Below are 25,309 nucleotides of genomic sequence, written 5' to 3' on the forward strand. Positions count from 1 at the left end.
TTCACATGATCTCTGTTTGCCATAAGCACTTCGGAAACCTTTCCATATGAAGCATCTGTGTACAAGTAACAGCTCCGCCTATGCCTTGCCGTTTTATTGGTTGTGCATATCACTGTTCCATGACTTGTCATCTCAGTGTAGGCTCTCTGAAACTGGTCACTTTGGAGCGCTGCAAATTGTGTAAAACTGCTACCAGGCGGTTATATAACCGATCACTGGTGACTGCTGTATGACGGTGGTCGACGTAGAGACGTGACCGGCCGGCCGAAGTGGCCGTGCGGTTAAAGGCGCTGCAGTCTGGAACCGCAAGACCGCTACGGTCGCAGGTTCGAATCCTGCCTCGGGCATGGATGTTTGTGATGTCCTTAGGTTAGTTAGGTTTAACTAGTTCTAAGTTCTAGGGGACTAATGACCTCAGAAGTTGAGTCCCATAGTGCTCAGAGCCATTTTTTAGAGACGTGACCGAGTGTCAGAAACAACTGGGTAAAAGTCTAGAATAGGCCCAATGGCGTACTTACGTGTTTCGTGCAGAAATGTTGTCAGCGCTTGCCGTGAGGTATGGTGAGAACAAAAGAAGGTGAGTCAGCTGTTTGTGTTACGCAACCAATTAGAGAGCAGCGGGCAGACGACGTGTTTCGAAATAATAGATTCGGAAGAAAGAGTGAAACACTGCTGTAGACGACGATTATAAATTTAATCGCTCCTCGTTTGAGTTGCAGTTGTTTAAACTGTGCTAGTATCTGCAAACCAAGGACAGCGCCGCAACCCACGATATATTCGAAAGATAAATTAAACATTTCTCTGCTCTGTGTTGCTACGCATTCGATCAGCGCTTGCACACTAAGTGGATCAATGTTTTCTAATTAAATCATGAGACAAAACAGGTGCATCAGTCCGTATTAATGTGTCGAACGTGTGACCGTATTATTACTAAACATTGATCCACCTACCTTCTGCCACGACTGAATTAAAAAAACAACGATCGACTTACTCAAAGTCGCGGCTTTCGCTGCTCTTCCAAATGATCCCATCCCTACAAACATTTGATTCTTTAAGAGACATTTCACCAACACATTTGATACATTTTCGTGTCTCTGCACATAATCCATGAGACGAGCACCAGCGGACGAAGTCACCGTGCAGAACTAAAACACTTAAATTAGTCCACTCGCTGCCATAACCATAAAATATTTCTCCCAAAACTCATTAATATACCGAAAAATAGCAAATAAAACAATGGTTGCGATTTCGGAGCTAGAAATACATTGCCTCTGTTCTCGCCTCTCATTGCTTATGTCAATGAATCATACCACAGACTACGCGAAACTGACGCGTTGCCAAACTATGAGACATAGAAAAGAATCGCCGTGACTGTCGCTGGTCCTGATCTAGACTTTAGCCAACAAGCTGTCGTGTTTGGATCTGCCCATGACCGCATCGTGAAGTCGCTCGTATGGAGTCAGTGCTGCAAAATGGGTTGACGTGCAAATGGCATTTGTCTCGCCCCAATCTCGAGAAATATAGCTAAATTATGGGGAATCTAGTAAAGCAACTCGAGAACTGTTGAAATGTGCTAGCTTCTCTTGTTAGGGTAAGCAAAGCAATGCTATGTTGGTATAAGAACTTCCCACGGGTACTAGAATACACAGTAGGGGTCACGTGCAGACAGATTGTGAGCTATGACGTCACTGGGAACCCTCTGGTCATCTACATCTACACTCCTGGAAATCGAAAAAAGAACACATTGACACCGGTGTGTCAGACCCACCATACTTGCTCCGGACACTGCGAGAGGGCTGTACAAGCAATGATCACACGCACGGCACAGCGGACACACCAGGAACCGCGGTGTTGGCCGTCGAATGGCGCTAGCTGCGCAGCATTTGTGCACCGCAGCCGTCAGTGTCAGCCAGTTTGCCGTGGCATACGGAGCCCCATCGCAGTCTTTAACACTGGTAGCATGCCGCAACAGCGTGGACGTGAACCGTATGTGCAGTAGACGGACTTTGAGCGAGGGCGTATAGTGGGCATGCGGGAGGCCGGGTGGACGTACCGCCGAATTGCTCAACACGTGGGGCGTGAGGTCTCCACAGTACATCGATGTTGTCGCCAGTGGTCGGCGGAAGGTGCACGTGCCCGTCGACCTGGGACCGGACCGCAGCGACGCACGGATGCACGCCAAGACCGTAGGATCCTACGCAGTGCCGTAGGGGACCGAACCGCCACTTCCCAGCAAATTAGGGACTCTGTTGCTCCTGGGGTATCGGCGAGGACCATTCGCAACCGTCTCCATGAAGCTGGGCTACGGTCCCGCACACCGTTAGGCCGTCTTCCGCTCACGCCCCAACATCGTGCAGCCCGCCTCCAGTGGTGTCGCGACAGGCGTGAATGGAGGGACGAATGGAGACGTGTCGTCTTCAGCGATGAGAGTCGCTTCTGCCTTGGTGCCAATGATGGTCGTATGCGTGTTTGGCGCCGTGCAGGTGAGCGCCACAATCAGGACTGCATACGACCGAGGCACACAGGGCCAACACCCGGCATCATGGTGTGGGGAGCGATCTCCTACACTGGCCGTACACCACTGGTGATCGTCGAGGGGACACTGAATAGTGCACGGTACATCCAAACCGTCATCGAACCCATCGTTCTACCATTCCTAGACCGGCAAGGGAACTTGCTGTTCCAACAGGACAATGCACGTCCGCATGTATCCCGTGCCACCCAACGTGCTCTAGAAGGTGTAAGTCAACTACCCTGGCCAGCAAGATCTCCGGATCTGTCCCCCATTGAACATGTTTGGGACTGGATGAAGCGTCGTCTCACGCGGTCTGCACGTCCAGCACGAACGCTGGTCCAACTGAGGCGCCAGGTGGAAATGGCATGGCAAGCCGTTCCACAGGACTACATCCAGCATCTCTACGATCGTCTCCATGGGAGAATAGCAGCCTGCATTGCTGCGAAAGGTGGATATACACTGTACTAGTGCCGACATTGTGCATGCTCTGTTGCCTGTGTCTATGTGCCTGTGGTTCTGTCAGTGTGATCATGTGATGTATCTGACCCCAGGAATATGTCAATAAAGTTTCCCCTTCCTGGGACAATGAATTCACGGTGTTCTTATTTCAATTTCCAGGAGTGTACATGATTACTCTGCAATTCACATTTAAGTGCTTGGCAGAGGGTTCGTCGAACCACAATCATAGTATCTCTCTACCATTCCACTCCCGAACAGCGCGCGGGAGAAACGAACACTTAAACCTTTCTGTTCGAGCTCTGATTTCTCTTATTTTATTTTGATGATCATTCCTACCTATGTAGGTTGGGCTCAACAAAATATTTTCGCATTCGGAAGAGAAAGTTGGTGACTGAAATTTCGTAAATAGATCTCGCCACGACGAGAAACATCTTTGCTTTAATGACTTCCATCCCAACTCTCGTATCATATCTGCCACACTCACTCCCCTATTACGTGATAATACTAAACGAGCTGCCCTTTTTTGCACCCTTTCGATGTCCTCCGTCAATCCCACCTGGTTAGGATCCCACACCGCGCAGCAATATTCTAACAGAGGACGAACGAGTGTAGTGTAAGCTGTCTCTTTAGTTGACTTGTTGCATCTTCTAAGTGTACTGCCAAGGAAATGCAACCTTTGGCTCGCCTTCCCCACAATATTATCTATGTGGCCTTTCCAACTGAAGTTGTTCGTAATTTTAACACACAGGTACTTAGTTGAATTGACAGCCTTGACAATTGTATTATTTATCGAGTAATCTAATTCCAACGGATTTCTTTTGGAAGTCATGTGGATCACCTCATACTTTTCGTTATTTAGCGTCAACTACCACCTGCCACACCATACAGAAATCTTTTCTAAATCGCTTTGCAACTGATACTGGTCTTCGGATGACCTTACTATACGGTAAATTACAGCATCATCTGCAAACAACCTAAGACAACTGCTCAGATTGTCACCCAGGTCATTTATATAGATCAGGAACAGCAGAGGTCCCAGGACGCTTCCCTGGGGAACACCTGCTATCACTTCAATTTTGCTCGATGATTTGCCGTCTATTACTACGAACTGCGACCTTCCTGACAGGAAATCACGAATCCAGTCGCACAACTGAGACGATACCCCATAGGGCCGCAGCTTGATTAGAAGTCGCTTGTGAGGAACGGTGTCAAAAGCTTTCCTGAAATCTAGAAATACGGAATCAACTTGAGATCACCTGTCGATAGCGGCCATTACTTCGTGCGAATAAAGAGCTAGCACAAGAACGATGTTTTCTGAAACCATGCTGATTACGTATCAATAGATTGTTCCCTTCGAGGTGATTCATAATGTTTGAATACAATATATGCTCCAAAACCCTACTGCAAGTGGACGTCAATGATATAGGTCTGTAGTTCGATGGATTACTCCTACTACCCTTCTTAAACACTGGTGCGACCTGCGCAATTTTCCAATCTGTAGGTGCAGATCTATCGGTGAGTGAGCGGTTGTATATGATTGCTAAGTAGGGAGCTATTGTATCAGCGTAATCTGAAAGGAACCTAATCGGTATACAATCTGGACCTGAAGACTTGCCCCTATCAAGCGATTTGAGTTGCTTCGCAACCCCTAAGGTATCTACTTCTAAGAAACTCATGCTAGCAGCTGTTCGTGTTTCAAATTCTGGAGTATTCCATTCGTCTTCCCTGGTGAAGGAATTTCGGAAAACTGCTTCCAATAACTCCGCTTTAGCGGCACAGTCGTCGGTAACAGTACCATCGGCACTGCGCAGCGAAGGTATTGACTGCGTCTTGCCGTTTGTGTGCTTTACAAACGACCAGAATTTCTTCGGATTTTCCAACAAATTTCGAGACAATGTTTCGTTGTGGAACCTATTAAAGGCATCTCGCATTGAAGTCCGTGCCAAATTTCGCGCGTCTGTAAATTTTTGCCAATCTTTGGGATTTCACGTTCTTCTGTACTTCGCATGCTTTTTCCGTTGCCTCTGCAACAGCGTTCGGACCTCTTTTGTGTACCATGGGGGATCAGTTCCATCTCTTACCAATTTATGAGGTATGAATCTCTCAATTGCTGTTGCTACTATATCTTTGAATTTGAGCCACATCTCGGCTACATTTGCATAGTCAGTTCGGAAGGAATGGAGACTGTCTCTTAGGAAGGCTTCTAATAACACTTTATCCGCTTTTTTAAATAAAATTATTTTGCGTTTGTTTCTGGTGGACTTGGAAGAAACGGTATTGAGCCTAGCTACAATAACCTTGTGATTACTAATCCCTGTATCAGTCATGATGCTCTCTATTAGCTCTGGATTGTTTGTGGCTAAGAGGTCAAGTGTGTTTTCGCAACAATTTACAATTCGCGTGGGTTCGTGGACTAACTGCTCGAAATAATTTTCGGAGAAAGCATTTAGGACAATCTCGGAAGATGTTTTCTGCCTACCACCGGTTTTGAACAAGTATTTCACTGCCGCATTGCAGTGAAGTTTATAGGCACAATGCGCACTCGTGTCCTAATTCATACAAATATACGAATGTAATCGAGATTTTTCCATATTATTATTAGTATTGTTGTTGTTACTAGTACTATAAAGCTATATATTAGACTATTTTTTTCTGTATTCAGTGAAGTGCTAGTGTAAGGCTCCGAAGAACATCAAACTTTTTGACCATCTCGGAGGGAAATACTTTTTTCTGAGTGAAGAGGCTCACGCAGGTTTGGACCGCATAGACTGGTAGTACAGAGAGACCGACAGTACTGTCATTTTAAATTCTTGAACTGCATTAACAGGATTTATTTTTCTATTCTGGAATGTTATGTTACGACTTTTTTGTTTGGTTTTCTTTCAGTTTTTGTCTTTGTTCATTCTGAGTTCGCTTACTAGCTTTGTATTTTTTTTTCTTGTTGATAGCTTTCATTATGATGAAACATATTGCAAAAAATGGTTCAAATGGCTTTGAGCACTATGGGACTTGACATCTGGGGTCATCAGACCCCTAGAACTTAGAACTACTTAGACTTAACAAATCTAAGGACATCACACACATCCATGCCCAAGGCAGGATTCGAACCTGCGACTGTAGCAGTAGTGCAGTTCCCGACTGAAGCGCCTAGAACCGCTAAACATATTGCAGCAAAGTCCTCCAGTCCTAGGTACTTCTCATTTCTTATGTCAATTACTCTTACAAAAACTTTTGGGATACAGTCAATGAAACTGACGTGGAATTGTTGAAATTCTGTTTCCATTATCAAAATGAGTTTCATAAAACTTTCCGTTGGCTTCATTAAGGATCTTCTTCAAATTGTATGAAGCCAGTTCTTTCACAAAACGTTTGCACGATCAGTTATTGTAACATACAAATGTGCTAATTCGGGATGTTTGCGTTTAACTCTATAAGCAATCATCTCTGACCTCTCAACAGATAACCCTCCGTTGTGGTTGCACCTACGTTATGGCTATCTGTATTGCTGAAGCACGCAAGCCTCCCCACCGACGGCAAGGTCCATGGTTCATGAGGGGAGAGCTAATGACTTAAAAATTCATGAAGGGTTAAGCACAAGACAACCCCATACACAAAATTAACCATTTTAATTATACAAAATCCATAAAAACAGATTTAAGTCGACTACTCAATTTTCGAGTGCTATACTCTGAAAAAAGTTGAAAGATACACCGTCATAAATGATGAAGACATTGAGTGAGATACTTTGCTTTGCACATCATTGATAAGTTTATTCTAACCTGATGAACAATTTGTCAGAGCCAATCTTACATAATCCGAAAAATGAGCATCAGTCAGTTTAATTCTGCACTTACACTACCCTGTGTTCATCGCTGAAAAAGCTGCATCGCACAGAAAAGTTGATCCAAAAAACTATAAAACATATGACGTCACTTTTACAGCATTAGAGCAGCTTATTACATTCAATAATTTTCAAAATTTATCTTCATTGTTTTCTGACTTTAAGGAAACGTTATTTTGAAATCAAATTACTTCCTCTTCAAGTACAGTCTCAGTATGAGAGAAAAGAGTGCTCATTTTACTTACAATATCTTCCACACCCCTTTTTGGAAAGGTTGAGCTATGAAAACTACAACTGGTTCCATTGCCTTGAAATCTGAAAATGGGTTTTCGAAGTCTATCTTCAGTGCTGTCAGGTTGTTTATATACTTCTCTGCAGCTTCTTGACCCAATGATGTTTGTTGATCGGACAGTTCTGAGTGTTTATGAGGAAAGTGACTCACATTTAATTTCTGTAACTGTGGGCGAGGAAAGACTGTTGCTTGGCGCGAGCGTTAAAGGAGATGAATACGGATGGAGACGAAAGAGGTGGAATCAGTGTCGTCACATTTACCTCCTAGAAATACCATGTGAACACTCAAAGTCACCAACTTTGTATTTAAACAGTTTTTGGACAAAAGTTTAGAAAAATCGATTGTTCAAGTCATGGCGATCGACCGGTCGATCGCAATCGACGAGTTGAGTACCCCTGCTCTACATCATCAATGAGTGGCTTCGCCCTGGTATGCATACCTCAAGCAGCCAGGACTCTCCTCGCCGAGTTGAGGACATTCTCAATGCTAGAGTCGGTGCTACGACAATATTAAGGTGACGTTACGGTAGGTATGGGAAAAACTGACCTGTTAAAACCCATACCGCTAATTTAGTTCTGATTAACCGGTATTCTTCGGTATTTGTTCGGTCTCGGTTATATCAGGCTTTTTCTTTTTTTACTAATAACCGAGTAAAGTAAATGGAATATCCATTTTCAATAGCAGCAATTCTAAAAATCTTCCTTTTTAAATAAAACTTAAAAAAAAAAAACCAGTTACACTTATTCATAAAATTTCCATTTCTATCATATTTCGGATGGCTACAGAAAATGAGAAAATCCATCAGCGCGATAACAACGCCTACAGTTAAAAACTAATAACGAATACATGACATACACTGATCAGCCAGAACTTTATGACCACCTACCTAATAGCCGGTATGTCCACCTTTGACACGGATAACAGCGGCGACGCCTTGTGTTACTGAAGCAGTGTGGTGTTAGTAGGTCGCTGGGGGCAGTTGGCACTACATCTTCAAGCACCAGTCACCTAGTTCCCGTAAATTTCGGGAAGGGGGACGATTAGCTGTGACGCCACGTTCAATCACATACCTGATGTGTTGGATTGGGTTCCGATCTGACGAGCTGGGGGCCAGCACATCAATTGGAGCTCGCCACGGTATTCCTCGAGCCAATCATTCACACTCGTGGTCTTGTGACATGGCGCATTGTCTTGTTGAAAAATGCCACTGCCGTCGGGAAACATGGTCGTTATGAAGGGGTGTACGTGATCTGCATCCAGTGTATGATACTCTTTGGCCGTCATGGAGCCTTGCACTAACTTCACTGGTCCCGTGGATGCCCACGTGAGTTTTCCTCAGAGCAAGATGGAGCCGCCGCCAACTTGCCTCCGTCCAGCAGTACAGATGTCACGTTGCTGTTCCCTTGGAAGGCGACGGATTCTAGCCCTCCCATCGGCATGATGAAGAAGGTACCGGGATTCCTCGGACCATGCAACGCTCTGCTACTGCGCCAACGTCCAGTTCCGACGCTCACGTGGCCATTTTCAGTCGTACTTGCCGATGTCGTGGTGTTAACATTGGCACTTGCAAAGGTCGGCTGCGAAGGTCCATCGTTAGTAGTGTTCGCCCCGCGACAGTTCTGTGCTGTTTTACCGTTATGCCTAGCTTCCAACATCCGTCATCTGTAATGAGGGATGGTCGTCCGAACCAGCCTACGATGTCCGACATCTGTAATGAGGGAGGCCGCTCGACCTCACGACGTCTGGACGTTGTTTCACGTTGCTTTCGCCACGTGTTGAAGACACGCACCACATCACTCCTCGAACATCCGACAACTCTTGCAGTTTCCGAGACGCTCATGCCGACCCTCCGAGTCATCACAATCTGCCCTCGGTCAAACTGAGATACACTACTGGCCATTACAATTGCTACACCAAGAAGAAATGCAGATGGTAAACGGGTATTAATAGGACAAATACACTCCTGGAAATGGAAAAAAGAACACATTGACACCGGTGTATCCGACCCACCATACTTGCTCCGGACACTGCGAGAGGGCTGTACAAGCAATGATCACACGCACGGCACAGCGGACACACCAGGAACCGCGGTGTTGGCCGTCGAATGGCGCTAGCTGCGCAGCATTTGTGCACCGCCGCCGTCAGTGTCAGCCAGTTTGCCGTGGCATACGGAGCTCCATCGCAGTCTTTAACACTGGTAGCATGCCACGACAGCGTGGCCGTGAACCGTATGTGCAGTTGACAGACTTTGAGCGAGGGCGTATAGTGGGCATGTGGGAGGCCGGGTGGACGTACCGCCGAATTGCTCAACACGTGGGGCGTGAGGTCTCCACAGTACATCGATGTTGTCGCCAGTGGTCGGCGGAAGGTGCACGTGCCCGTCGACCTGGGACCGGACCGCAGCGACGCACGGATGCACGCCAAGACCGTAGGATCCTACGCAGTGCCGTAGGGGACCGCACCGCCACTTCCCAGCAAATTAGGGTCACTGTTGCTCCTGGAGTATCGGCGAGGACCATTCGCAACCGTCTCCATGAAGCTGGGCTACGGTCCCGCACACCGTTAGGCCGTCTTCCGCTCACGCCCCAACATCGTGCAGCCCGCCTCCAGTGGTGTCGCGACAGGCGTGAATGGAGGGACGAATGGAGACGTGTCGTCTTCAGCGATGAGAGTCGCTTCTGCCTTGGTGCCAATGATGGTCGTATGCGTGTTTGGCGCCGTGCAGGTGAGCGCCACAATCAGGACTGCATACGACCGAGGCACACAGGGCCAACACCCGGCATCATGGTGTGGGGAGCGATCTCCTACACTGGCCGTACACCACTGGTGATCGTCGAGGGGACACTGAATAGTGCACGGTACATCCAAACCGTCATCGAACCCATCGTTCTACCATTCCTAGACCGGCAAGGGAACTTGCTGTTCCAACAGGACAATGCACGTCCGCATGTATCCCGTGCCACCCATCGTGCTCTAGAAGGTGTAAGTCAACTACCCTGGCCAGCAAGATCTCCGGATCTGTCCCCCATTGAGCATGTTTGGGACTGGATGAAGCGTCGTCTCACGCGGTCTGCACGTCCAGCACGAACGCTGGTCCAACTGAGGCGCCAGGTGGAAATGGCATGGCAAGCCGTTCCACAGGACTACATCCAGCATCTCTACGATCGTCTCCATGGGAGAATAGCAGCCTGCATTGCTGCGAAAGGTGGATATACACTGTACTAGCGCCGACATTGTGCATGCTCTGTTGCCTGTGTCTATGTGCCTGTGGTTCTGTCAGTGTGATCATGTGATGTATCTGACCCCAGGAATGTGTCAATAAAGTTTCCCCTTCCTGGGACAATGAATTCACGGTGTTCTTATTTCAATTTCCAGGAGTGTATATTATACTAGAACTGACATGTGATTACATTTTCACACAATTTGGGTGCATAGATCCTGAGCAATCGGTACCCTGAACAACCACCTCTGGCCGTAATAACGACCTTGATTCGCCTGGGCATTGAGTCAAACAGAGGTTGGATGGCGTGTACAGGTACAGTTGCCAATGCAGCTTTAACACGATACCAAAGTTCATCAAGAGTAGAGACTGGCGTATTGTAACGACCCAGTTGCTCGGCCACCATTGAACAGACGTTTTCAATTGGTGGGAGATCTGGAGAATGTGCTGGCCAGTGCAGCATTCGAACATTTTCTGTATCCAGAAAGGCCCGTGCAGGACCTGCAACATGCGGTCGTGGATTATCCTGCTGAAATGTAGGGTCTCGCAGGGATCGAATGAAGGGTAGAGCCACGGGTCGTAACACAACTAGAGATGGGCAAAACTGTTCTTTTCAGAGATCGGATCAGAACTGTTCACTCCCTGAAATGAATTAGCTCTTTTTCATGACTCACCACTCATTTACAATAGAAAATAAATGGAAGGCACATTGCCCTTTAAACTTGGTTTATTCCACTACTATACCTGTATTTTGATCTTATTTGATCCTATTTTGTACTAGCACAGATAATGAGTAAGAATTTTGTATTGTTTATTGAAATTTCCACGATATGACAAAGTTTTTGATTATTGATTTATTTTGTACTATTGTGGTTTTTTGGGTGATCGGAAAATGTTGTAACTTCAGATTTACATTAACAATATATTTGGCTACAATGTATTAAAATTTCATTAACCTCATACAAATACATCGCAAGCCATATATTTTTAAAGTGAACGTTTCCTTCCGAAGACGCCTAAAATCGCAAAATCCGTACCAGAATAAGAAAAAAACTATAAATTTGACTGTAAAACGAAAGTGCTGCATATAGCCTTACGCAGAATAAAACTAGGAAAATATTGGTGTATCACATTTTGCGATACGTTTATCGGTTCGCTCGTAATTAAAGCGTAAATTCGATTGTCCATAATAAAAATCCTATAGTAAGAGGAGTCGTCAGGAACCTAATCTAATCAGTTTAAACAAATAAAAATAAAATAAAAACAAATGATGTATACATAACAATGTAATATACGTAGCGGTATTACTACGAAGAACAATATCCAGTAGAGACGAACGCCGATGCAGAGCCGCTGAGTCGAGCAGGCCGAGCCGCGAGCTGTATTACTGCGTGAGCCGAGACCGCAGAGACCAGAGTGACACCTGAGTCGCTTTGCTCAACGCTCTGGCTAGAGTCGAGACGGTGGAGTGAGCGTTGAGCGGGCGAGTTCCGAGGGTGGGGGGAGCGGTGAGCTCACCCGCTCCGAGTCAAATCGTCTGTTCTCTTGCAGGTTGTTGCAAGTAGTTCCTATGTTATCCGCTAGGTGGCACTCTGTCCTGTTGCTCGCATCAACTGCCCAGAGGGCAGGACGTGCGACTGAAACGATCGCCGACAGAGTGCGATGCGAAGTCAAGCTGCGCCAGACACTGCGCGCGGCAGACGACGCACAGAGACGGCACGGCATATGTGAAACACTAAATCCAATGGGGCACTGCACAATGCAGGCAGCGAAGGTAGAAGCAGGGCAGAGGCCGGCGCTGGCTGTGTTGTGTGGCGTGCACACTGTGCTGTGACCAGCAGAGGCGCCGCTGATATGCTCCGTCTCTCTCTCTCTCTCTCTCTCTCTCTCTCTCTCTCTGCCGTCGGAAACGTTTGGAGCTACCGTTCTTTTTTTCTGAATCACTGATTGTTCACTCCTTTGAAAGATTCAACTCTATGAATTAGTTCAAGAGTGCATCCCCCATCTCTAAACACAACTGAAATGTAACGTCCGCTGTCAGTGCGAACAAGAGGTGACCGAGACATGTAACCAATGGCACGTGATACCATCACGCCGGGTGATACGCCAGCATGGCGATGACGAATACACGCTTCCAATGTGCGTTCACCGCGATGTCGCCAAACACGGATGCGACCATCATGATGCTGTAAACAGAACCTGGATTCATCCGGAAAAATGACGTTTTTCCATTCGTGCACCCAGGTTCGTCGTTGAGTACACCATCGCAGGCGCTCCTGCCTGTGCTGCAGCGTCAAGGGTAACCGCAGCCATGGTCTCCGAGCTGATAGTCCATGCTGCGGCAAACGTCGTCGAACTGTTCGTGCAGATGGTTGTTGTCTTGCAAACGTCCTCATCTGTTGACTCAGAGATCGAGACGTGGCTGCACGATCCGTTACAGTCATGCGGGTAAGATGCCTGTCATCTCGACTGCTAGTGATACTAGGCCGTTGGGATCCAGCACGGCGTTCCGTATTACCCTTCAGAACCCACCGATTCCATATTCTGATAATAGTCATTGGATCTCGACCAACGCGAGCAGCAATGTCGCGATACGATAAACCGCAATCGCGAAAGGCTACAATCCGACCTTTATCAAAGTCGGAAACGTGATGGTACGCGTTTCTCCTCCTTGCACGAGCCATCACAACAACGTTTCACCAGGCAACATTGGTCAACTGCTGTTTGTGGATGAGAAGTCGGTTGGAAACTTTACTCATGTCAGCACGTTGTAGGTGTCGCCACCGGCGCCAACATTGTGTGAATGCTGCGAAAAGCTAATCATTTGCATATCACAGGATCTTCTTCCTGTCGGTTAAGTTTCGCGTCTGTAGCACATCTTCGTGGTGTAGCAATTTTAATGGCCAGTAGTGTAGATAGCTCGCCTTTCCCGTGCTGCACTTGGACAACACGCTCACTGATATTACATGCACCGTGCGTGCGTCTGACTAGCAGTCATTTCCCACTGCTTTTTTAATAGAGGTGGAGCCCCTCCATGCCCACGCCGGCATGGTGGCCAACTCAATAGGTCTACTGCCATATCTGCATAAGGGTTAGGTTAGCTTAGTGTTGTTTAACGTCCCGTCGACAACGAGGTCATTAAAGACGGAGCGCAAGCTCGGGTTAGGGAAGGATCGGGAAGGAAATCGACCGTGCCCTTTCAAAGGAACCATCCCGGCATTTGCCTGAAACGATTTAGGGAAATCACGGAAAACCTAAATCAGGATGGCTGGAGACGGGATTGAACCGTCGTCCTTCCGAATGCGAGTCCAGTGTGCATAAGGGTTAGTTTCCACTAGAGTGAGGTGTCGCAGGATGTGGGTACAGCGATGTTTGCGTACGTCTGGTTACGTTAACCATTAATACGTGCTCATCTGGAGATAGCGGTTTGAAGGACAGAGGAAAAGAAGTGCCAAGGCAAGAGCCAAGGGAAAAAAAGCTCTGGGATAGTTAGGTCGGGTGGTAAGAGCAGTAGCGGATTTCTTTCTGCCTGCAAAACGTCATGCAAGGGTAGGCTTTGTCAGTAGTAGATATCATGCATGTCGATACCTCTGACTTTGTGTGGTGCTGTTGCTCGGCGGCTGCCGCTGGGTGCCGGTGTTGAACTCTCGATCAGCGTCAGCAACCTGCAACAGTTAGGTTTATCATCGTTTTTGTGTCCGATAGGTCATATATAGGATTCACTGTGTAGGGTGATGTTGGCAATTTATTTGTGCGTCAGTGGGCGAGCTCGTCGGTTTCTCTGCTGTGGCCTGTTGATCGCCTCTAATAGCAGCTGGGAATTTCCAATCAGCGTTGCTGATATGCAGGGGCTTGCCTACGTCTGTCGCTTGTAGGTGTATGTTAGCTCGCCATAGGTGGTTTGCCCTAGCTAGTAGTGTCTTTGGCTGCTTATGCTTCCACCTATGGTTTTGATCTGGGTTTCCCAAAGTAAGGATGAATGGATTTTTCGAGTGTCTAGAGTTCCTGTACAGTCATGTGGCGTGTTTTTGAATACTTCCTTGAGGGTTTCAAGGCGGTATTCTTTGTGAAAATCCAAGGTGCGTGTGTAGCATGGAGCGTTGCTAATGATTCTTAGCACTTTGTTCTGTATGATCTGCAGGCAGGGCAGTCTTGTAGGAACTGCATATCCAGAGACGGGACATGCGTACGTCATCAGAGCTCTAATCAGTGTCATGTATATGGACCTCGACAACCTCCTATTCAGTGTACTTTCTCTGTTGAACATTGGGTAGAGTTGTTTGAGCCTCGCGTGTGCTTTGTTGGCAACGTATTCGATGTGGTCCCCCCATAAGTTTCCGGTCCAGCCAGACACCAAGATATCTGACTTTCTCTCGGAAAAGTATTCGGCTTGTGTGTAGCTCTATCTGTCTACTGTGTTGATATTTGCTCAGTAGTTTCGGTCTGCGTGTAAACATAACTGCTTCGCACATGTCGACGTTTAATTTAATACCCTATCGTTCCAACCAAGGCTCGTCAGTTCTGAGTGCCGTCTGTATTCGTGAATTAATGTTCGACGGTTTCCAATCTTGCGCAAGGATGGCTGTGTCATCCGCGTAGATGGCTAACGTCGTGTTTTGTGTTGCTGGGAAATCGTTAATGTACAGGTTGAACAAGATTGGCCCCAGGGGGCTTCCCTGGGGTGCTCCAGCTTAGATACCATGTTGTGTTGATTGTTTGCCCTGGACGTCGTGAGATATGAGTGTATGAGACGTACGAGTCCGTCTGGGAAACCAGCTTCGCTTAGTCTGCGTACAAGGCCGTTGTGCCAGATACGGTCGAAAGCTTTCTCGATGTCCAGGAACAGTCCCCACTGCTATCGCCAGGACGGGTTTATATCGATGGTAGGTCGGTGGTCATAATGTTCTGGCTGATGAGTGTGTGTATTCGTGTGCTTGCAGTGTGCAAGACTTGCCCCTACATGCTCTATACTGCAATTTCTCGCTATCTTCTTCGGACGTCAGTTGTAACGCAGAATGGCACCATCAGTAGCTTGGAATTATTGTAGGAAGTGCGGTAGCAGTGAAGTGTAATGCACCATTTTATTTAAAAGATTAAAAATGAGAGAAGGCACAACAGACTTGCCACATCATATAGGAAGGTAACATCCACAATTTACCTTGGAGGATAAAGTAAATTTCATTCACATACCTATAACTGTCTGACGTTCAGTAAGTTGAAATAATAACTGAATTCTTAATATTGTGGTTGGCTCAGGATAAATAACTGATACCATTCAAAAGTGACGATGCAAGGAAGTCATCAACTTGTGACCTTTCGGTCTCGCTGTCGCAGCGCCCGTCTCCTTCGCCTTCGCAATCTTTGCTGGAGATAACGGGTCGTATGAAGAAGAAAGAGAACATTATGTGGAGAAGGTTCCCAGAGCAAAAGAATATTTTCTGAGAAATCCCTCAATTTCGTATGAATAAAAAATTCGAAGTATACTCTCTGACGAGGGAGTTCCATCTCACTACCTCCCTTCCTTCTTGAGAAGATTCTCGATGTGTGTCGCCTGACGTGTCCGGCACAGGACGTACGCGTGATGTTACACTTAACCGGCACAAATAGGCAAACCGTTCAGTGTACAAATATGGAACTGGCGTCAGTATGTTCTGGAAATATTGCACTACGTTTCGATGTTAAAATTTATATGTGGCAACAAATTATTAAGACGATTAAGGACAGTTTACGAAAATGCATTTTCTTGCAATGTTACCGAATTTTCAACATGCGGAAACCTTTTTGTTATTGAAGTTAGGTGAACATACCATGCGAACGAAAGCTTAATTTTCATTTATCCCATCAAAGTGCTCTAACATGAGATGCCTCGCCAGGTTAGCCGAGCGCGCTAACGCGCTGCTTCCTGGACTCGGGTAGGCGCGCCAGCCCCGGATCGAATCCGCCCGGCGGGTTAACGACGAGGGCCGGTGTGCCGGCCAGCCTGGATGTGGTTTTTAGGCGGTTTTCCACATCCCCCTAGGTGAATACCGGGCTGGTCCCCACGTCCCGCCTCATTTACATGGCTCGCAGACATATGAACACTTTCGCGCTATTCCATGGATTACACTAGTCGCAGACAGTTGGGGTACACTACTTCCTTCCTGGAGGGTACGGGGTGGCGGCAGCAAGAGCATCCGGCCACCCTTTCAACTAACATTGCCACATTTGATTAACAATGACGACCCTGCATATCCGCGGAACAAACGGCACAAGCAAAAGAAGAAAGAAAGTGCTCTAACATGAGATAATTTTGGTTAAACACGAAGTACAATTGTCAGTTCGCGTGTCAAGTACGTAAGCGGTCGCCCGAGTAGCTCGTTACGAGAAACAGATCGCTATGTTTGTAATAAACCAGTTATTAATTTTTCTGATACCCTACTTACATCTAACATAACGAAATATAATATTTTTGCTGTGGGAAGACATGATGAACATCTGGAAATTTGTTTTGTTTATATTTAGGTCTTATAGTAAATCAATCTGAAAATTTGGTTCTGCTAAATAGCAACAAAAATGTTTTAATTTTCACTTTTTTTTTAAAAGGTCGTTCTCTCTACTTTCGTGATTTGCTGGAAGTAAGTTCGCTGTGCAAGTAATGGTTCAAAATGGTTCAAATGGCTCTCAGCAGTATGGGACTTAACATCTGTGGCCATCAGTCCCCTAGAACTTAGAACTACTTAAACCTAACTAACCTAAGGACATCACACACATCCATGCCCGAGGCAGGATTCGAACCTGCGACCGTAGCAGTCGCGCGGTTCCTGACTGAGCGCCTAGAACCGCTAGACCACCGCGGCCGGCTGCAAGTAATGCTAAACCCATGTAAACTACTTCAGTTTCTCTCTTCAGTATTTCTTCGGGCTACGTACATTTCTTTTACCTTCCAAGCAACATAAATTATGTCGTTACTACGAAAAAGTAGATAAAACCCAACAGAACTTTCTCAGTTCGAAGTATGCTACAGAGCTCACGTTAGAAAACGGAGAACGCTCTCCGCTTGTGAGCAACTTCCCCCACGCTTTTACTTACGCTGAGTAATTTTTGGGTGAAGTACATTCTCCGACTCGCTTTATACGTGCGATCTTCAGAAAGTCCTATGGAATTTCGGGTGTTAAGTATATAAGGCCCCGGGAGTAGACAACATCCCATTAAAACTACTGACAGCCTTGGGAGAGCAAGTCCTGACAAAACTCTACCATCTGGTGAGCAAGATGTATGAGACAGGCGAAATACCCTCAGACTTCAAGAAGAATATAATAATCCCAATCCCAAAGAAATCAGGAGTGGACAGATGTGAAAATTACCGAACTATCAGTTTAATAAGTCACGGCTGCAAAATACTAACGCGAATTCTTGACAGACGAACGGAAAAACTGGTAGAAGCCGACCTCGGGAAGGATCACTTTGGATTCCGTAGAAATATTGGAACACGTGAGGCAATACTGACCTTACGACTTATCTTAGAAGAAAGATTAAGGAAAGGCAAACTTACGTTTCTAGCATTTGTAGTATTAGATAAAGCTTTTGACAATGTTGACTGGAATACTTTCTTTTAAATTCTGAAGGTGGCAGGGGTAAAATATAGGGAGCTAAAGGATATTTACAATTTGTACAGAAACTAGATAAGAGTCGAGGGGCATGAAAGGGAAGCAGTGATTGGGAACAGCGTGAGACAGGGTTGTAACCTCTCCCCGATGTTATTCAATCTGTATATTGAGCAAGCAGTAAAGGAAACAAAAGAAAAATTCGGAGTAGGTATTAAAATCCATGGAGAAGAAATAAAAACTTTGAGGTACGCCAATGACATTGTAATTCTGTCAGAGACAACAAAGGACTTGGAAGAGCCAACAAAAGCAAAAAGAGGATAATGGAATGTTGTCGAATGAAGTCGGGTGATGCTGAGGGATTTAGATTAGGAAATGAGACGCTTAGTAGTAAACGAGTTTTGCTATTTGGGGAGCAAAATAACTGATGATGGTCGAAGTAGAGAGGATATAAAATGTAGATTGGCAATGGCAAGGAAAGCGTTTCTGAAGAAGAGAAATTTGTTAACATTGAGTATAGATTTAAGCGTCAGGAAGTCGTTTCTGAAAGTATTTGTACGCAGTGTAGCCATGTATGGAAGTGAAACATGGACGATAAATAGTTTGGACAAGAAGAGAATAGAAGCTTTCGAAATGTGGTGCTACAGAAGAATGCTGAAGATTAGATGGGTAGATCACATAACTAATGAGGAGGTATTGAACAGAATTGGGGAGAAGAGGAGTTTGTGGCACAACTTGACTAGAAGAAGGGATCGGTTGGTAGGACATGTTCTAAGGCATCAAGGGGTCACCAATTTAGTATTGGAGGGCAGCGTGGACGGTAAAAATCGTTGAGGGAGACCAAGAGATGAGTACACTAAGCAGATTCAGAAGGATGTATGTTGCAGTAGGTACTGGGAGATGAAGAAGCTTGCACAGGATAGAGTGGCATGGAGAGCTGCAGCAAACCAGTCTCAGGACTGAAGACAACAACAATTACAGCCTCTGTTTTATTCATACGACCCAATGAGAACAATTTCTACTGCAGCGTCAACCACATATCTATCTCGATATCTTCTCCTTCACCTTAATTAGAACCATTCAGTCTTTGTTCGACGTTTACGTTTATTGCTGTTTGAGGCGCCATGTCACGGATTGCATGGCCCCTCCCGCCAGAGGCTCGAGTCCTTCCACGGGCATGGGCGTTTGTGTTGTTCTTAGCATAAGTTAGTTTCATTAGTATGTCTAGCCCGATGACTTAAACAGTCTGGTCCCTTAGGCATTCACACACATTTGAACGAATTTTTTGTTCCGTGTGCTTGCTTCAAGAGAGGTAGATGGCATGTGTATCAGCGGAAATTATGGAAGCATATAATGATTTCACTTGGTTTTGTTTTGCAGAATGCGCCCCGGCGTCCGAGTGAGGCTGAGCAGAAGAAGCACATTCAGTGGGTGGTCGCGCAGTTCGCTGCGGCCAAAGAGCCCCGCCGTCTTCCCAGCGAGGTGCCCGGGCAGCGAAGCGGTTCCGTGCCTCCCGAGAGTCGATCTGCCACCACCGGAGATACTTACGGCTTATGCATGTATTGTAAGGACTTGATGGTGCAGCACGAGTGAAGGAATGTTGCACGCCAAGAAATTTCTGTGCTCCCATTAACGGACGGTGCCTTGAACGCTGTGGGCACTAAATTTAAGTGTCTCCTTGTTTCTGTTAGTGTACAGTCATGTGGCCTTCCTATCTTGACACAGACAGAGAGGAAACTCCCATATACTTCTTTCTTACTTACCTGATTTTGTAACTTACAGATTTATCATAATTTATCCTCTTTTTCCGTATTTTGTTGGTGGAGAAAGAAATAAGAAACATCCACATTACTTATTTATTACTATTTACACACACTAGGAGATCCCTGGTAATCGGATTTTTGTAATTCTTTACATTCATGGTAATTGACGTTCAGAATTCAATTATCAGTCACCAAAAATACTTCAGTGCAACACTAAAAATTCTCGAGAAAATCGACTTCGAAATTTTCCAATGACCATGAATTCACCAAAGTAAATGAGAGTTTTCTGATGGATCGTATGGCTCACTTGGTACTGTTGGACTAGAGTAACCAACTAATGAATGGATCATTAGTTCAAATCTCTCTATGGATTTTTCGTTTTTTCTTTTTTTTTGTTCAAATCGAATATCTGCATCATTTAAAAATAAAATTAATCAAACTTGTGATAAACAGAACATATATAATCATCATGTTTTTATGAAAAATGTATGTCTTCCTGTTTCTAATATCATATCACACGCAAAATTCCAGTTTTCAGTGCAAATTTAAAGTAGTAATCTGATATTTTACAAATATGGTTAATATATTTCGAATGTTTTCTTTTAAATTAAACATCTTTATTAACAGTCTTTCATAAAATATTGGCAATTACGAATTTGTATTTGCAGTGCATGCAGTATGTAATTAGAAACAAGAAGATATACACTTTCCATCAAAAATTTTATTACATATGTGTTAATTAGCATGTATTTGATGAATCCTATAGTCAAATGATCTAGGTAATGGAACTGAACGAAAAAAAAAACTAAAAAGAAGGCCATAGTGGGATTCGAACCAGCGATCCACTGATTACCCAGTTATCATCCTGTGACGCCACACGAGCTGTCGTGAAAAATCGCATTAATTTTAGTCAATTATTTGCTTGGAAATCTTCAGAGTTGACTTTCCGGAGAATTTTTTAGACTTCCATCGAACTGCTGTGCGAGATCGATATTTCAGTTCTGAAAGTCAATTACCATGAATACAAAAAAGTACAAAAATCCGACTGCTGGGCACTCTACTTGTCAGAAAAGTCACTGGCAACTTTACAAGAAATCAACTATCACTGAGAGTTTCCGTAGATAATCACAGTCGCTGCTGCTTGCAACTGTACACTGTCCACCAACTCACGTACAAACTCTATCGGTGAGTATACTTCACAGTCCTGAAAGGAAAACTTACTACTTTTATACTCAATGTACAGTAAACATATTGCTGTTAACGCAAAAATAGATACGTGTGTCACCAGTAGATACATATTGTAAGTTTAATGTTTTTGCAGGTTCGTATTAAAGTATTCACTATGACTCTGAAAGCCCTTTGTAACAATATTGCAGGAGACATGTCAGTCTGCGCCCTGAAAACCGGTATGTCTATCAAATGTAGACATATTACCATTGACTGCCATAAAGACTGAGCCCCAAAATGAAATTTGATGTCTCCTTTTCCAAATCTCGTGAGATGCCAAGCGTCTGTGCCTAACTATTTTTGTACAGTATTTTAACATTTTATACAATTTTTCGATGGCCTTTTTATGAATTAACAATGTCTGACAAGTGTCGAGCTCTTATCGTCATCTATTTTTTGTGACAAAATAATACAGAATCACATTTTTGGGTTATCTAGTAGAGTAATGCGAATGAAAATCATACTGTCATCAACACTGCAATAAAATAAGCGCAGAAGTGGTCAGCATTTCATTGCAAATGTGCAAAATAACATAACTGTCGCCGACGCCTCTTTCTTTAAAAATGGGTTCAATTCAGAGTAGTAAGTGTTGTGATTATGTTCTGTGTAGATGTACACGACACCAGTGATCAAATGCATTAGAAGAATATGTGTCAAAGCGCTTATTCGTAGGTAGCCTACCTTTTGTGTGAAAACTCATAACTCTGCTGGTCACAGGAATTACCAGTACATTTCAGGCTGCCCCTTGAAATGATAATGCCAGAAAATATGTCAAGCACGTGGCCGAGAGGAGCATCACAGTGACTTTGTTCCAGCACATATGCATTACGGATCGAGTCTGAAAGAAAATTCGACTGTCTTTCGATGCCAGCGTCACTCAATAGCTATTTTTCCACCCGCGGGCAATTTAAAGGTAGAGAAAGTTCTGTTATTTTTGCTGGCCACGCACGAAAATCCTTTTCATGTAATAGTATGTCTGTGCATCTGCGAACCTTCGTCAACTTTGGATGAAAATTAAGAGGTTCTGAGTGATTCTTTCCATAGAACATTAATGAAAGGGAAGATGCACGTCCAAGGTGAAGAGGCACTGTGTGCTAAATGTCAACGAACCAGTGACGAAGCCCGGTCTCTGTACATCCAGTAATGAAATGCTATCCATTTCTCAGTAGTAACAAACAAATCCTATGTGAAACGAAAGATCATCATCGCACCTTGCAACTGTTGATGTTTTACTCAATATAATTAACGAATAAATCAAATCATTAAAAGTGTGTGACGTAATGGAAACGCAATTAACTCTTATACGAAAATCGGTTTTCTTTCATTACAGAGCATTTGACACAGTTTCATAGAGGACGAAATTCGTGTTGCAGAATGACTTCATCATTTTCTGTAAGCTAAATAGAGCAAGCAACATTTCATCTGCGTAATCATCCTTCCATATTTGCCCTTTTGACTTATCTTGCCACATAATCTGGTTACAAGTAACTAAGTTACTCTCCCGTTTCTCCAGCTAGCCCATAGGGTACTTACGCTTGTTAAGTTCTTAGTATTATATGTAGATTTGGTGTACTTAACTATTTATTATCAGATGCCCATATGTTATCTAATCTCATACCAATTTCTTACGAACCCAAAGGGTTCCACAAGTTCGCAGGAAACGTGTAGGAAAGACACAGTTCTCCTTCTTGAACATGTCACATATTTAAACTTATTACTTCATCAGTAGTAACTAATAAGTAGTGCAACTCGTCTGCGGATATAAAGATATATGTTTGCATATTTTATTCCCGATACTTATGAAGAAAAAAGACTTACAGTATTTGGAGTATCAGTGACAATATAAACTTTGGCTAATAATAAGTGGTGGTCTGTGAAATAAGGATGGTTCATTGAAATTTGTATGTGAAATTTTGTGATATATTTTGTAAGATATTTTATCCGTTTAGAAAAAATTTTCGCTGTAATAAAATGCCAAAAAAGTAGAAAGATATTACATAAGGAAAATATTTCAACGTATACGCACATAAGTTTGTAATTTAAATGATACTTATTTATAGCAAGTAACAGGCCGTAATTCATTGATGAAGTCAATAAATATTTTGTACCAATTTGAAGCTGTTATTTTGTGCATTGTAAAGAAGAGAGCAGTATTTATTTATTTTCCTAAAGATGTCGACTCGTTTAAATTTAAGAGTGTTTCAGAAAATATGAACGATTAAAAAATTGCGTAATTTTTCAGATTAATAACAAAAATGTAACTTCTATGTGACTTCGACATGCAAAACAAGCAAGTAAAATTTTTTGCGTTTTTGTGGCCGTACACATACCTTTGTTTACATCTATGTTGTCTTTTCTTGCCGAGACAGTAGCAAATAAAAGTAGATGTTCACAATGATAAAGAAACAAGACATGGCGTTTCGCAAGTCTGTGCTTGCCGAAACATTTATATGAATTCGTCAGCAGCCAACTAATTTCCACTAATTTTAACAATGCTGATCAGTTCAACGAACTTGGACATCCAGCTTCAATGCTTTGTGTTTCCTTTACACAGAACATTACATTGTATTTAAGGCTGTAGTAACATTAACATAGGTGTAGTAAGCTACATTTTCGCCTGTCAGATGCTGTTATTAATCAAACGATGTAGGCCAAACAAACTATTCTTACACATTGTATTATATTTCTTAAATAATGGTCATTATCTTACATAAACACATTTCGTTACAAACTAGAAATACGCAAGCATGCTCAAAATGTGCAGGTATGCCGTAACAGCGGCTCTCGAAATTACGTAATGCTGTTGTCAATGAATAATTCGCAATAACGAATTAATCTGAAAACTAAATATTCGAGGCGTGTTTTTTTAAGTAAGTACCGTTTTGAAATTAAAAAAAGACGGGCTAAGATATCTCAATAATTTTATTTTTACTTGAAAGCCTGTGCCTTAATCTACTTTCTACCTAATTTCCGTCAATATTGAGACACTTGTCGTAACGTTGTACCAGTTTTTGAATACCCTCCTCATAGAAGTCTGCCGCCTGACTTTTTAACCAATGCATCACCACTGTTTTGACTTCGTCATCGTCTTGAAGACGCTGACCGCCCTGGTGTTTCTCCAAGTGCAGGAACAGATGGTAGTCACTGGGCGCAAGATCGGGGCTGTACGGAGGATGGTTTAAGAGTTTCCCATCGAAAACATGTGATGAGATCTTTGGTCTGATTCGCCACATGCGGACGGGCTTTGTCTTGCAGCAAAACGATGCCTTTGCTCAACTTCCATGGAATGTCGCTTTGATTCTGGTGTGACGTAGGCCACCCATGTTTCATCGCCCGTAACAATTTGGCTTAAGAAATCATCACCGTCGTTGTGGTACCGCTCAAGGAAAGTCAGTTCACTGTCTAAACGTTTGGTTTTGTGCACAGCCGTCAACATTTTCGGTACCCAACGTGCGCACAATTTTCGGTAATTCAAGTGCTCGGTCACAATGCCATACAAAACACTACGAGAAACATTAGGAAAGTCCTCCCCGCAAGGAGGAAATCGTAAAGCGTCTGTTTTCTCTCACCTTATTGTCCACTTTCTGCACCAAACTTTCATTAACGACCGAAGGACGCCCACTACGTTGTCCATCATGCACATTTGTGCGGCCACCTTTAAATGCTCTCACCCACTTTCTTACCATTCCATCACTCATAACCTTTTCTCCGTAAACTGCACAGATCTCACGATGAGTATCGATCGCTTTCAGGCCTCTAGCACTAAGAAATCTTATAACAGTCCGTACTTCACAGACGGCGGGACTCGCGATTATCGGAGGCATCTTAAACACTCAGTACACAACGTAAACAAGGAAGAATCAGTGCGTAGATTAAGGTACAGGCTTTAATGTAAAAATAAAATTATTGAAATATCTTAGCACGTTTTTTTTAATTTTAAAACGGTACTTACTTAAAAAAAACACGCCTCGTATTTAGAAATCCATTAATAGTTATCTTTCATTTAAATACCTTCAAACCATTTTTTTTACTTGCAGAATGGACAAATGTGGTGACTACTGCAAATTCGGAAGGCAAAGCAATTAGTAAGAATGGTTCGCTGGAATAACGACAGCCGCTAAGCTGCTGTATCAAATTGAATTTCTCTGTCTACTTTCTTAGTAAATAGGAGAGAAAGGTATATGTTGCTTGGCTCTTGTTCGATCGTGTTTTCACTAAAGTTTGTCAGCAAACTTTTCCATGATTCATGAGAACACGAGCTTTTAATCTTTCTGTCAATTCCACCCGACAAGACTCCCAGACTGATGTGCAATGCTCAAGAACTTACTGACAGTGAGTTTTTTAGCTGCCTTCTCTGTGGATGAATCACATTTCCTTCGTATTCTCCCTTTGAATGTGTTTGGCATCTA

General features: G+C 44.0%; 1 protein-coding gene across 1 annotated transcript in view; it reads left to right on the forward strand.

The window, feature by feature from the left end:
* LOC124617943 (mucin-6) overlaps positions 1 to 23,011 on the forward strand; it is a 441,809-nt gene extending 418,798 nt beyond the window's left edge. The window contains exon 8 of the mRNA XM_047145304.1: positions 19,291 to 23,011. Coding sequence (XP_047001260.1) covers positions 19,291 to 19,313 — 23 coding nt within the window. The 3' untranslated portion in view covers positions 19,314 to 23,011. The remainder of the gene's footprint in view (positions 1 to 19,290) is intronic.
* The last annotated feature ends 2,298 nt before the right edge of the window (positions 23,012 to 25,309 follow it).

This window comes from Schistocerca americana, chromosome 1, assembly GCF_021461395.2.
Source record: "Schistocerca americana isolate TAMUIC-IGC-003095 chromosome 1, iqSchAmer2.1, whole genome shotgun sequence".
NCBI classification, from domain to species: Eukaryota; Metazoa; Arthropoda; class Insecta; order Orthoptera; family Acrididae; genus Schistocerca; species Schistocerca americana.